This window comes from Pteropus alecto, unplaced genomic scaffold, assembly GCF_000325575.1.
Source record: "Pteropus alecto unplaced genomic scaffold, ASM32557v1 scaffold44, whole genome shotgun sequence".
Classification (NCBI taxonomy): Eukaryota; Metazoa; Chordata; class Mammalia; order Chiroptera; family Pteropodidae; genus Pteropus; species Pteropus alecto.
In genome coordinates this window covers 5,162,374-5,177,186 of record NW_006436812.1, presented here as the reverse complement: position 1 = coordinate 5,177,186, position 14,813 = coordinate 5,162,374, and the positions used below count along the sequence as shown (strand labels likewise).

Genomic DNA, 14,813 nt, shown 5'->3' with positions numbered 1-14,813 from the left:
GTAACTTTCCTTCTTCCCACAGCACATTCTTTACAGTGTCCTTTAGTGTTTTCAGGCTGGTGCCAATCCCTCATGGTTTTTTGGCCCAGAAATGATTTTATTTCTGTCTAATTTTTGAAGGATTTTTTTTTCCCGCCAGATTGAGTTATTTTTTTTCAATATGCTGAAAATATCATTTCACAGTTCTTATTGTTGCTGATGAAAAGTGAGCTGTAGGTCCATCTGTTGTTCCTTTGAAAGTAATCTGGCTGCCCTTTGTTTTTGATGCTATACAGTTTAACTATGGTGTGTCTAAGTATGGTTTTCTTTTGAATTATCTTACTTAAGATGTGATGGACTTCTGGCTATGGACTCATGTCCTCCATGAGCTTGAGAATGTCCAGCCATTGTCTGTTTACATAGTGACTCTGCTCGATTTTCTTCTCTCATTTTAGAGCTCCAATTAGACATGTGTTAGATCTTATTACTCTCTGTACTATGTAGATTTTAACTTCTTTTTCATATTTTCCGATTGTTTGTCTCTCAGAGCTGAATTCTATACAATATCTTCTGATCCAGCTTATGTATTTTCTCTTCAAATGTGTCTGATCTTCAATTCAACATTTCCATTGAGGTTTTTAAAAATAATTACATTTTTATTGAAGTGTAATATACGTACCAAAAGATACACAAATGTTAAGCCTACGGCTCAGTTTTATACAAGTCCTTTGTAAGGTACATGTTTTTCCTATATTTTCTTCCAGTCTGTGGCTTTCCTTTTCATATTCTTAGAGCTTACCCTTAAGTCACAAAGTTATTCTCCTACAGTTTCTTCTAGGAATTTTATCATTTTAGCTTCTACATAGATCCATGAGCTGCTTTATATTAATTTTTGTATATGGTTTGATAAGAGGTTGAGGTTCATTTCCTTGCACATGGATATCCAGTCGTGACAAAACTATTTGTGGAAAAAAATTTTCCTTCCACAATGAATTGTTTGAATGATTTCACCAAAAATCAATTGACTATATACATCTATGTCAGTTTGTACATTATTGTGTTCCATTGATTTATTTGTGTGTCCTATGCCAGTACCACATCGTAGCTTTGTTGCATGTCTTGAAGTAAGGTAGAATATAGTTCTTCCAGCTTTGTTCTGTTTTTTGAATATTATTTTAGCTATCACAGTTCTTTTAACTTAACATGTAAATTTTTTAAGTTGCCAATTTCTATTTTGAAAAAAACTTGCTAGAATACTAATTTATCAACTGCAACAAGTGTACCACACTAATGCAGGATGTTAATAATAGAGAAAACTAGGGGAGCAGGAGGAGAACGGGTAGATGAGAACTCTGGTTTTTTTTCTGTTCAATTTTTCTGCAAACCTAAAACTGTCTAAAAAATAAAGTCTGTTAAATTTTTAAACCTGCTGGGAATGTGACTTGTATTAAGTTGAATCTATAGAACAATTTGGGGAGAATAGGAATTTTTAGAACATCTATTCTTCCAATCCATAGATATCGTATACAGCTTCATTTATTTATGTCATTTCTAATTTTTATCAGCAATGATTTATAGTTTTCAGAAGTCTTGCATGTCTTTTGTTAAATTTATTTGTGAAGGTGTGGAAATAAATTTCTAAATTTGATTTTTCAATTTTTTGTTGCTCATATACATAAATCATTTGATTTTTTATTATTAACTTTATATCTAGAGATATTATTTAACTCACTTATTAGTTCAAACAATACTGGATTGACTCCTTCGTATTTTGTATGTAACTATCATATCATCTGAAAGATAGTTTTACTTCTGATTTTCCCATCTTTATGCCTTTTATTTGCTTATTTCACTGGTAGAATCTTCAGTATAATGTTGAGTAGAAGTAGTAAGAATGGATGTCCTTTACTTGTTAAGGGAAAATTTTGTGTTGTTTCATCACAATCAGTAGTTCATTCTATTTAACCACATTTCTTCTTTTACTTTTTTTGAGTTTAATTTGCTGAGCTTCTCCCCTTATCTTTGTAAGATAAATTTTTATATAGTTTATTTTCAACCATATCTGTATTTATTTAAATTCAGCCATGTATATATGTTGATATAAATTCCCCTCTGAGCTTATCTTACTTGTACTTTACAATTTTTTGATATGTAGTATTTTCATTACCATTCAGTTATTTCACCTCATTAACATAACAAAAGACACTTTTTATCACTCTTATCACTTAAGAAGTTATAAGGGTTTTAGGAGCTCTGTGCTAGGACCAGGCAAAAGCCAAGTATACATTTCTTGTTATAAGTCACAATATCACAAATGGTAATACTCAAAATTTTATTTCTTCATGATTTGGCTACATTTTACTATTATCAGTGCTCTTGAGGTTATTTACATCTACTTACATCTGTATGATGGAAATGTTATGTTGATAGTTTAAAATTAATGATGGTTAGAATATTTACACCATAAAAATCGATAACCACTATAAATTAGGGTTTAATTTCTTGTTTTATTGATTGTCTAGATTAAGAAAGTGATGGAGAAAATGTTAGTAATGTGAATTAAGCTTAATAGTGTGCCATATCTGGAAGCATTTCATTAAGAATAGCACAAAAAATTAGAGGAAATGTTCTTCCAGTATGAAGCAAGCCTTAATTTAACAAAAACATTGCTCACCTCATGGACCAATAAGTAAAGTTCTGACATATATCTTTGTTATTTCACTTTTATCTTAATCATTCATGTTAGTCAAAACATCAACCAACATCCTAGTCAGAACTACACTCAGAGAGCTAGCTGTTAAGCCTCCTGCCCACGGCCATGTGTGGGTGCCATCCTGGAAGTGGAGCCTTCTGCCCCAGTTGAGCCTTCGAACAACTGCAGCCCTGGCCAATAGCTTGACTGCAGCCTCATGAGAGATCTTGAAACAGCACCAGCCAACTAAGCCACTCCCAAATTATTAACCTACAGAAACTGTGTGAAATAATAAATGTTTACTATTATTTTAAGTAAACATTTTGAAATAAATAAATGCTAAATTTTGGAATAATCTGTGTCACAGCAATAGATAACAACAAACACACCATCTTCAACCAAACTGTACTGGAGGGAAATTAAGTCACAAGCTACTAGATTGTTTTGTTGTAACAAATTCCCAGGAGTAGGATAACTGGCCCAATAACTATGAATAAAAATTTATTTCTTGACGCATTAACAGTTTGTTGCAACAATGAATACATCTTTTTCTTAAAGGGCCAGATAGTAAATCTTTTAGACTATGTAGACTTAGTGGCATAATCAAGGATGTTATGTAGTTACTTAGATTGCCATCTAACGTGGAACCATTTAAAAATGTAAAATTCCTTCTGAGCTCAAGGCCATACAGAAACAAGGCCTTGGACTATATTTGGCCCATTGGCTATAGTTTACCAACTCTTGGCCTGGAGTGTCTGCAGTGCTATGTTTTATAATTTATAGTTTTGCTCATAAGATAGATATTAAGAGATATTTCATGTTTGTTTTAATTTGCATGTGGTATTTTTTAAGGAAAATAATGAAATCTATTCATGCTAATCTTGCCTCAGTTCTCTTGAAAAGCCATAGATCAGTTAATTGAGTACTTGGTGCCTATTTAAGACCTTCCTAGTCAGTATTTACTTGCTAGCAGCATATAATCTAGGTGCAGCTCCTTTTTCCCACATTATTCTTGTCTTAACTTCTTATTTTTTTTTCAAACGTTACATGGCTTTCATTTTTTTAATTTAAACAAAATGAAATGTGTTGTGATTTTGAGAAGTTATATTTCCTTTTGTCTTTGGTTTGGTTTAGGGTTAATCAGTTGGTGGATTCCGGAATAGATGTCCAAGCCATCAAGAGTCCCTCTGTCCATCTTCACCCTCTGGTCAACAGAGTTCCTGTTGACAGAATTAAATGTCTTCATTCGAGAATCTTCTCATTACCGTCTGGCCTGACAATCCACTCAAACACCGGCGTGAGCAGATATTTCAAATGCATGCAAGAAAGCAATTTTGATTTAATTCTTGGAATCATGCTATTACTCTGTCAAGAAGTATATACCAACCTTTTAAGAAAAAAAAAGTGCAAATTTTAGACATAAAAGGCGGTCTGTACTAGGTTTCAGCAAAGCCATACTCTCTGCTCTAATTCAAAGGCAAAAGGCTGGTGTTTTTTAACCAGGATTAACCCAATGGAAGAAATTATCAGAAAAGATCACAGTAAAGGTCTTGGCCATTCCTCTCACCAGGAAAAAGAAAGAATAAAAGAGCTAAATCTACCAGCCAAAAAGCATATTTAATCTTTCTTTTTAACCTTGCACAGATAATGTATTGTACCACCTGTAATTTAAAATTTTTTAACCCATTTCCCATTTGCCCCAGGAATATTCACCAGTGGCACTGCACTTGTGGCTGCAGCGTTTACCAGAGATAACTCCTGAATTACAGTCCTAACCTTATACCCAAAGTTTGCCACAAAACAACTTGCTTTTATTATTATTTTCTCATTTCTCTAGTATACTGATAGTGTTTAGAAACAAATGACATCATTCTATTAATAGCATTCTGTTTTTAGTAGTGGTATTTCCATTTACAAAATACAGTAATTCTCAATCGCTGAAAAGCTCAGATCCTAGAAAACGTAGCATTCCTACGCATGATTTTAAATTAATGCTGGCAGCGAGCTGCATTTTTTTTCTGAACGGGAAAAGGGTTAAAATATATCCTTATTAAATATATGGACAACCTGTCATATTCTTTTAATGTTGAAAAAAAGACTTGTGCGTTTTATAAAGAGGTCTCGATTTAGCTCTCTATAAGATGCTGCTGTAAAATAATGAGGCTGGTTTTTGTGGGTTAGTGAAGAAATTAATTTCATTGTTTTATAATCTTGAATCACATGATAAAGGGGAAACTGTCATCCGTGGAGCCTCTGGGTTGGAAAGTGTCTTGGGACTCATCTAGGCCAGCCATCTGCCTTGTGTAAGAGGCTATTCCCCAACCCCCAGCAAGGTTCTATCCACTTGGCCAAGCTTTGCTTTTGGAGACCGCTCCAGAGTCTTCTCAGGAAGTATTTCTCAGAGTGCAACCTCAGACAGATCAATAGCAGTGCCTTTTGATAAACCCTTGAGGTCCATATAGTCTTTATCATGTCAGGTGTGGGAAACTTGGGGCAGTTGGTAGAAACTTTCAGGGATTTGTTGGTATTTTGGGCCAGGAACTTAGGAAGGCCTGGGTTCAAACCTGACCACCACAAAGGCTCTTGGGTGGACAAAGACACTAGCGCCTGAGGCTTGAAGGCCCTGTGTGTGTCCCAGGATGTGCAGTGCCACGAAGAAGCTAAGTGGGAGCACATGGCACTAAACTCCAGGGTCACCTACCCCCAGGCCCAACTCAAGATCTTGGGATCTCAGTACACATGACTACACACTGACATCTACTAGCAGTGCCACAGGGACATCATGTGCATGGGTCTTTGACACGAGCCAGGGGCCACTTAAGTGTCTGCCAGCTTCTATCTGTGACCGTATTAATGGTGTATCTCTCCCCATCTTTTTTTTTTTATTATAGTTCAGTCTTCTCTGCCAACAGTTCTATGCCATGCTCCTGAAAAGGGTTACATACTCTTGGCGCAACTGGATAATGATGCTATCGATACAAATCCTGGTGCCTCTGGTGATCATTACAGTCAGCCTCACATCCCTCAACTTCAAAACGAACCTGGAAAATGCCCCATTGGAACTGACCCTAAAAACATATGGTCAAACTATTGTTCCATTCTTTATTTCTCCGAATTCCAGGTTGGGTCCTCGGCTTTCAGAACATTTTACAGATATGCTTATAGCTGAGGAACAGATTCCTCTGGAGATCCTGAGTAAGTACCAGGCCCAGGAGAACAGGGCATGAAGCAGGCCTGCGCGCCTTGTAGCGAAGCCATGTCCTTCCAGGCCATGTGACGCTCCCTAAAATCAGACCGAATAGCCAGAAGTACCAAAAAAAAAAAAAATCTTTCAAATCCCAAGTGAAAGGAAAAGGAGAGTTCCAAGAAATGAGACCAAATTGTGACTTTCTAGGGACTAAAATACATCCAAAAATAAAAGTGATAAATTATCTGATATGTTCGAATGTACTGAGAGGAGATTTACACTTCTATCAAGGGAGTTTGTGGATGAGTTGGTGACAGATGTAGAGAAAACTAAGAAAATGAGAAAAGGAAGATGTTAACTCCAGGGGAAGGTGGAGGGGAAGGTTGTACCAAACCACCACCACCCCAAACCTCAAAACCATAATATACTACTTGGCTCAGCTGTGCATAATTTTTACTTAGTCATAATAATGTCAAAACTGACTATTGATTTAACCATATTTATGATGTCATTCTAGAGGGAGGAGATGGGAGGGGAAGACCATAGAGGTAAGGAAGGTCCTAAGAGAACAAAATCCTTGCTTCCATAATAGGCTATCGGTAGATAAATGCACTATCTAGCAATCTGGAGAAACACCAGCTAAAAGATTTGGGAAGTGGTTACCTCTGATGAGCAGGCACTGGGGGTGGTGAAAGGCTAGTGCACTGCCATTTCTCATTTTAAGTCTTGTATAATTATTTGATTTTTAAAATTATATTCATGTGTTATTTTGATTAAAAATAAAATTTTAAGTAATATGTGTTTGTAATAAAGTAAAGAAGTCAAATGCAGACCATGATCTAGCAAAATGGTTGAGGTCATAGTGCCCTACCTCTCCAAGCTTGGTTTCTTCATATGCAAATGGAGAGAATAATAAATCGCGAAGATTCCGTGAGGGAATGCCCATCTGGGCTTTGCTCAGTTAGCATTCAGTGAGCCTTCAGTCAGTGGTACAATTATCATCATTGTTGTTGCTGTGATTAAGGATCCATCCCAGCACTAAAGATTCCAGAATGCCAGATGAGTCACATATTTTACATGGCCCTATGTGCTGGGAAGTACAGCAGCAAACAATATTATTACCAGCCATTAATGAACTTCTAGCCCATAGGTCATATGGATAAGTGACAGTAGTCACAATACGAAGTGGCAATAACAATGATGATCAGAGTGCTATGAGATCACATAGACATACCCCAGCCACGGAGGGCCAGAGGAGGCTCCAGAGTAAGAGGCTGAGGTATGAATAGAAATTGATCCATAGAAGGGGAAGAACATTCCAAACCTTGAGAAGAGCATTTGTAGATATGAGGAACATGAGTCCTTAGCTATGGCTATAACTTAAAGATGGGCAGCTGAGTTTGAATAGCAGTTGGGCACTGTAGGTCATGGGCTAGAGTTTGGCTTTATCCCAAGGGCGGTGGGATTCACTCGAAGTTTTTCAGTGCGATGCAATGTAATCAGATGTGTCCTTTCATTTGGGGACTAGACAGAAGGCAAGGAACTCCATTAGGGCCACATAGTACAGGTGAAAGTGGAGGGCCCAGGGCCACATCTGGGCCATGCGGAGGGAGAGATTTAAAAGATGACTAGAGGAGACTTTTTTGGGGTTTTTTGCTTGCTTGTTTTTACTACTCCAGTCAAACTTTATTGAGGCCCCAGGGTCATGGAGTTCAGGCAAGAGGTGGCCCTGTAGGCAAAAAGGATCACTAGAATTGAGGGCACCGCTGTGTTAGGAGGAGCCCATTTGCAGACCTGGGTGGGGGTTGGCGATGAGATACCCAGAAGGGGCAGGGGTTAGGGGGAGACTGATGGCAAGTTCTCCTTGCCCCACTGGGCCAGGTGTGAAGCTCTCAGATAGATGTTCTGCTTTCTTCCAGGTTCAGTGGAGGCATTCCTACTGAATAAGTCAGAAGAGGAACCCGAGAACTTTGATCAGAACTACCTAGTGGCAGCTTCCTTTGAAGACGTGAAGAACCGCACCATAGTGACAGCGCTGTTCAATAACCAGGCATACCATTCCCCCGCCCTGGCACTGGCGCTGGTGGACAATGTTCTCTTCAAGCTGCTTGCTGGCGCCAGGGCTTCGATCACAGTATTCAACCACCCTCAACCTCAGTCGATCGTGGAGACCTCCGAGAATGTCCTGTACGAGTATGTACAACTTCCCTCCCCAGGTTAAAGCTCTCTCACCTGCCGGACTGCTCGCTTTACCACCTGTTTCTCTCTTTATTTGTCTCTTATTTTAATTACAAATTGTTATTTTGGAAGGTGGTCGCTGAGAGCAGCTCTACTTAAACTGCTACCTCACTCTTCATGTGCTGTCTTTTACAGGGGCCCTAAAGGACATTATCTTGTCATCAACTTGCTTTTTGGAGTAGCTTTCCTGTCTAGTTCTTTTTCCATCTTGACAGTCAAAGAGAGAACCATCCAGGCCAAGCATGTCCAGTTTGTCAGTGGAGTTTACATAGCCACTTTCTGGCTCTCGGCTCTGCTGTGGGACCTCATCTCCTTCCTCATCCCCACTCTGCTGCTGCTGGTGAGGGCTGCATGGTGTTGGGGCCCTTTCCCTGCACGTCACAGGGGGCTTGCTTTAGGGAACCTGCGAAGAACCAGAACCAGACGCGAAGTCTAGGCTGGCAGCTCAGCCCTGGATTCGGTGACCCAAGATATGAAAGCACCCTCATCGCTGACCCTCGGTAAAAGACAATTCAGATCCCAGCATCAGTCAGAGCTGAAGAGTCTGCTCTAGGGTCTCCAGTTTGCGGTATTCCCAGAACTGCTGCCCCAAGCTAGTAAGAAGCAGTATCATGGGGATATGTGTTCATAGTCCAGAAATGGCTCCCCAGGGCACTGAGGGATACAAGTATTTGATTGTGACTGAATTGTGTAGCTTGAGGATTCCCTGGTCATTAGTGCAGAATAGATCACATCCTCCTTTGTTTTCCGATGCACTTTGTAAACATCTCTTATCCCCTGATTTCCAGGGGCAGAGCTTGCTGTGGGATGAGTAAGTGAAGGGAGTTCCTTATACCATATGACTAACACCTCATTTTGTTTGAGATTTTTATATTCTTCCTGTAATGCTTAGGATTGACTTTCAGTGACTTTTTCAAATTCTATGCCCTTTTCCTAAGGTGGTGTTTTTGTACCAAAATGAAGAAGCTTTTACGCACCAGGAAAACATCCCGGCTGTTGTCCTGATGCTCATGCTCTATGGCTGGGCCATCATCCCCTTCATCTACCTGACTAGCTTCTGCTTTGACAATGCGGGTAGCGCTTGTGTTAAGCTCATCATAATGCTCACCTTCTTGAGCATTGGCCCCCTTATTCTCGTCTCAGTCACAAGTGAAAAAGGTGAGGATCGTCATATCTACACATGACACAGAGCTTTGATTCTGCCTCCAGCAGCCACAAAAACTGTACCCATGAAAGCGTGTGTCTGCCAGGGACCTGTGCGAGACCACTCTCAGCAGCTGTAGTTTGAAGAGCCCCAAATTGGCCATGTCTCAAACACATTTTCTCTGAACACAGTAGTTGTACTCATCCAATGGCTTGTGCTTAGCAAAAAAAGACAACAACTGCTTACCACACATGACGATGTGGATGAGTATCACAACTCAGTGTTGAGCAGAAGAGGGCACACTCTTTGATCTTGGTGATCGAGTCAGAAAAGTGGTTGCCTCAGAGTTGGGGGCAGAGGTGTTGACTAAATAGAGACCTTAGGGACCTGTCTGGTGTTAACCTAAGGCATAAGACATGAAAGGCAGTTCCTCTGGGATGGCAGCTCCAACTCCATTTTAAAGGGGCCCCATTTATTGTTTTTTTACATGGGAGTGATTGTTCTGTGTCGTGATCGAGATGTTGGTTCCATGGGCATAAGTATTTGTCAGAATTCATCAAATTGTCTGCTTACGACAATGCATTTCACTGAAATAAATTATTCCTTAGTTAAAAAAAAAAAAAAAAGGTAATAAGCAAATAAATAAGCCAAGGCTGGGAGAATGCTGCTGGTGAGAGTGTAATTAGATAAAAGAAACACCACATACCTTAAAATGGACATTTTCCTGTTTGTGCCACCATCTCTCTCTAGGTCAAGATTGGATAAACATATTTATATTTTACGTCTGTAATGCTGTTTTTATTTACTTCCTTGCTGACCACCTCCTTTAAACTGACCTTTGGGTTTTGTTGGTGGTGACTCTTTTACTCAAAAATATGTTAGAAACTCCCTCTGCTTTCTTCTTGGGAGTCATTCTATTTCTTAAAAGACTTTACATGTACAGATTCTTATCTATTTTGAATTTCTTTTACTAGTCTATCTCCCAGAGTTTTGCGGTGCCCTTTTAGTTCTCATACATACCACCTGGTGGAAATTCAGAGGTGGAATGATTTTCATCTGAGAGGATCAGAAAAGTGACAGTGTTTTGACTTTATGATAGAGATAAAACAAAAAACATACTGCAGGCAGAAGAAAGGAGACTAACAAAGACTCGTCCCAGAGGAGCCCTCACCCAGTGGTTCTCAGCGGTGATGTGCGTCCAAGACTCACTGATCAGCACTGAAAGACAGACGTATCCCAGGTCGTTCCGATGCAGGTGGTCCAGGGAATCACTCTGAGAAATGCTGCCCTGATCTCCAGGAAGAACCTAAGGATTCGGATTCCTCCCTTTTTGTAGCCTAACCTTACCCTTGAGGGACAAGTGCAGCAAGTCCAAGGATGCTGAGGGGCCCTGATGGGGGCAGACCTTTATGAGAAAATGACTGAACTAATGGTGCTTGACTCTCTGGACATTCTCTCTGGATCCCTTGACCTTTCTGGGATCCATTTCTTCTTAGATTGCTTCATGCTATTTCTTCTCTTCTCTCCATGCAGCAGTAACATGGACCAAGGTCCTTCTTCTGCTGAGCAGGATGCACCTTACAACTTAAAAACTAGGTGGGAAATGGGTGAGTCATAGGGGAGGGAGGCTGGGACAGGCAAGAAACTCCTCCTCTGGTCTGGGAAAAAGGATAAGGATGCCTTCACGTGTCCCATCCCTACTTCCTGAGAAAAGAAACCATTAGAGTCTGGACTTTGGACTCTGTACACATACCCAGGGGCCTCACTAGCATGCTGTCACCATGGCACTATACAAAGAATCAAAATATGAAAGCTAAGTCTGAGCTCTCTTTTTCCTGGACCCCACTAAAATGATAGCAAAGGAAATAAAAATGTATGATTCACGATGAAGAAGCAGCTAAAGTGAATTTAGAGGGGAAAATGGCTGAGCAAGGGTCTAATTTAGCACTACAGAATCCTAGAGAGATTTGGGACCCAGAGGCTTGGGACCTCAGAGAAAAGGAGTGAAGACACGACTGAAAACAGTATGTGACATCTCCACTGTCCCTGTTCCCACTTCCCCACCCGGAAGCGTTAAAACACACGTTCATGCCACAGGTAGTCAGAGGTCACTCCCTTGCTGAATTCAACCTGCTCCAAGAAGAGACCTACACATTCTGGCTGGTCCCCTGCCTGGTTGCCTTAAAGTGTAGCCTGCTCCCCATACACAAAGCCTCCTGGTGCCTCAGTTGTTCCTGTGAATAGACAGCCAAAGATCTCCAAACACCTGAGGATGGTGGTCACAGAAATGACAGAAACTAAAACAAACCAACAAAAAATAAAACACAGGAGTAGAGAAATGCAAGAAACAAAACAAAGATTTTTAGAAAAGATTGTATCTATTAAACAACAGAATTCTATGAAGTAGAAAAACTTTGAGAATAAAGAGCTGATTGCCAAAATAAAATTTAGCAAAAGGGTGAAAAAGAAAATCAATTAACCTTCCAGAAAGTAGATGAAAAAGACAGGAGAAACAGAAAAGGTGAGAGAAAAGGCAGATGACATGAAAGTAAGTCCAGGAGACACTACTATATTCAATTGATAAGAATTTCAGAAAGAGAACATAGAGGAAATAAATTACCAAGGAAACAAAACAAAATTTCCGAGTTGAGAAAAACAAACCTCAAGTTGAAGGGATCCATCAAATGTCCAACACTGAATGCAAAAAGACCCACACCATTAAACCTAGACGCTTCCTAGAAGATGACTTCTATACTTAATTCAATTGTCAATCAAGTGAAAGGACAATTTCAGATGGGTAAAACAGAAATGTTACCTACCACATCGCTTTCTTGGAAAGTTAATCAAGGATATAGGCTAGCAAAGTGAAGGAATAAAGCAAGAAAGAAGACACAAGATCCAGAAAAGTGTGAATCTAACCCAGGAGTGTGGCAAAGAAAAGTCACCTTCAGTTGGAGAACTAGATATTGATGGTTTGTGACCTCTCCTCCTCGGTCTTTAAGCAACTTTAGAATATGATCCAGTGAGAAAGAAGGAAGGGAGATAAGTGGGAGCTGTGAATAAGTTTCTTCAATTAGATATATTATTTGTGAACACTTTCTCTCATTCTGGTCAGAGTGAGCTGGGAGGGAGGGGTTTGTCCCTGCTCAGATTTCAGCCACTCCTCTCTTAGGGGCCTGGAGATCACTGAGCAGGGGTAGGTCTGGGGAAGCCCATAGCTGACCGTTCATTTCTAGGCCAGGTTCATGAGACTTGTTTAGCGGGTAAGTCTTGCCCTCTACCCCACATAGAAGCTGCGAGGCCAATGTTCTGGTAATTTTCTCCCCTCCCCACCACCTCAGACTCCAGGCTAGATTTTTAAGTTTAGAATCCTAAAGAGAGAAAATTAGGAAAGCATGATTCATTGTGCCTTTGTCCCTGTGTCACATCTGCCGCCTTTGCAACTATCCTACTGAGGTACCATCTCCTCAGATGCAACCTTAATGTCTGGTCAACAGAGCCACAACCCCCAGGGCTTGGGGCCAGGATCTCAGGGAGGGTGTGGCGCCACAGCTTCTGAGTTCTGCCCCAGATTGCACCTCGCCCCATGGGTAGACCCTAGTTCTTCTACACAGTTTCTGAGTCCTGGTCCAAAAACTGTTGTTTGGGAGACCTCATATCCAAGTTCAACTCTTCATACATCACAGTGGCTTCCACTGACAAGAAGGTCACGGATTGATACCCAAAAGCTGTACTGCTCTAAATCCAAGTCTTGAGAGTAGATTCACTTTTTATAATTGGTTCAGCCTCTCCCCATGGGATCTGTAAGTCCTATGTTCATGGGTTCTCTCCCTGGAACTACCTGTTGGTTTAGAGCTGATTGTGTGAGTTGTCATGACGTCTGAAATTGGAGCACCAATTCCTCCCCTTTGTTTCTCCTCTTTGTTAGTGAAGATATGTTGGAGTCTGCGAAGGACAGCACTTAGCAGCACATGTAGTTATTAGAGATTCAGAGAGAACAAGATTTCTGGTCTAGGGACTGAGACTGTGACAGTACAGTTATAGCTATAGTGATAGACATAGATAACAGATTGTTTACATAGGTAAAACAGGCACAGTGGTTTCAGAGAGATGCTAGGAGATGTACCCTTTTCTTTCTGCAAGTAGAGTTAATATGTTCTATTCCACTCACAGACCTAGGCTACACAACAGTCTCAGAGTCTTTGGATCATACATTCCTACCGCTTCCAGGCCACTGCCTGGGGATGGCTTTCTCCAACTTATATTACAACTTCAAACTACAAAAGTTTTGCAATGCCAAGAACCTGAACAAGACGGAGTGTGATCAAGTTTGTAAGTACTGCAAATAGAATTTATTAACTATGTTTTTCATTAGCTATAATTCATATAAAACTCACCCTTTTAAAGTATACAATTTAGTTTTTGGTATATTCACAAGGTTGTGCGACCATCACTGCTATCTAATTCCAGCACACTGTCGTCACCCCAAAAAGAAACACTCTATCATAACAGCCACCCCATATTCCCATCTCCCTGTCAAACAGTAATCTATTTTCAGTCTCTACAGATTTGCCTGTTCTGGACATTTCCTATTCACGGCTGAATAATATCCCATTATATGGATATGCCACCATTTATTTATCCATTCATCCATTGATGGGCATATGGATGTTTCAATGTTTTGACTATTGTGAATAATGCTGCTATGAACATCCATGTGTAAGTTTTTGTGTGAACACGTTCTCGAATCTCTTGGGTATACACCTAGGAGTGGATTTGCTGTGTAATATGGTAATTCAATGTTTAGCTTTTTGAGGAACCACCAAACCGTTTTCCATAGTAGCTCCACTATTTTATACTTTACGAACAATGTATGAGGTTCCAATTTGTCCACATCCCCTTCGACACCTATTTAAATTATTTTTTTTAATTGTGGTAAAATATACATATATAAAGTTCATTGTTTTAACCATTTTTAAGTGTACAGTTCAGTTGCATTAAGTACATTCGCATTGTTGTGCAACTGTGACCACCATTCTTTTGAAACTCTGTACCCATGAAACACTAACTCTCCATTCCTCCAGCCCCCGGCAACTATGATTCCATTCTGTTTCTGTGAATTTGACTGCTCTAGCTACTCCATACAAAATGTTTTAATTCCTTTCTCATTTCTTTTTGTGTATATTCTACAGCTATTTTTTTTCGTATGGTTATCATGGAGATTACAATTAACATCCTAAAGTTATAACATTCTAATTTGAATTTATACCACTTTAACTTCAGTAACATATAAAAACTGCTCCTACATGTATAGCCTCATCCCTACTCCCTTTCGATCATTGATGTCACAATATATTTTTGTGTATTGTGTGTCCAGAAACAGACTAATTTTTTAATGCATTAGTTTCTTAAGTCACGTAGAAAACAAAAAGTGGAGTTGCAAACCAAAGTTACAACAATACTAGCTTTTATAATTGGCTATGTATTTACCTTTGCCAGAGATCTTTACTATTTTGATCTTTAGCTCCCGATATGCTCAATGTTCATTATATATTATTAAATGAACAAACGAG

The 14,813-nt window shown here is 39.7% G+C and overlaps 1 protein-coding gene across 1 annotated transcript in view; it reads left to right on the top strand.

Annotated features, from left to right (window-relative positions):
- LOC102897525 (ATP-binding cassette sub-family A member 17) overlaps nucleotides 1-14,813 on the top strand; it is a 75,526-nt gene that overhangs the window by 45,978 nt on the left and 14,735 nt on the right. The window contains exons 18-23 of the mRNA XM_006914194.2: nucleotides 3,806-3,968; nucleotides 5,563-5,866; nucleotides 7,778-8,051; nucleotides 8,232-8,436; nucleotides 9,035-9,254; nucleotides 13,414-13,572. Of these exons, the coding sequence (XP_006914256.2) occupies nucleotides 3,806-3,968; nucleotides 5,563-5,866; nucleotides 7,778-8,051; nucleotides 8,232-8,436; nucleotides 9,035-9,254; nucleotides 13,414-13,572 (1,325 nt within the window). The remainder of the gene's footprint in view (nucleotides 1-3,805; nucleotides 3,969-5,562; nucleotides 5,867-7,777; nucleotides 8,052-8,231; nucleotides 8,437-9,034; nucleotides 9,255-13,413; nucleotides 13,573-14,813) is intronic.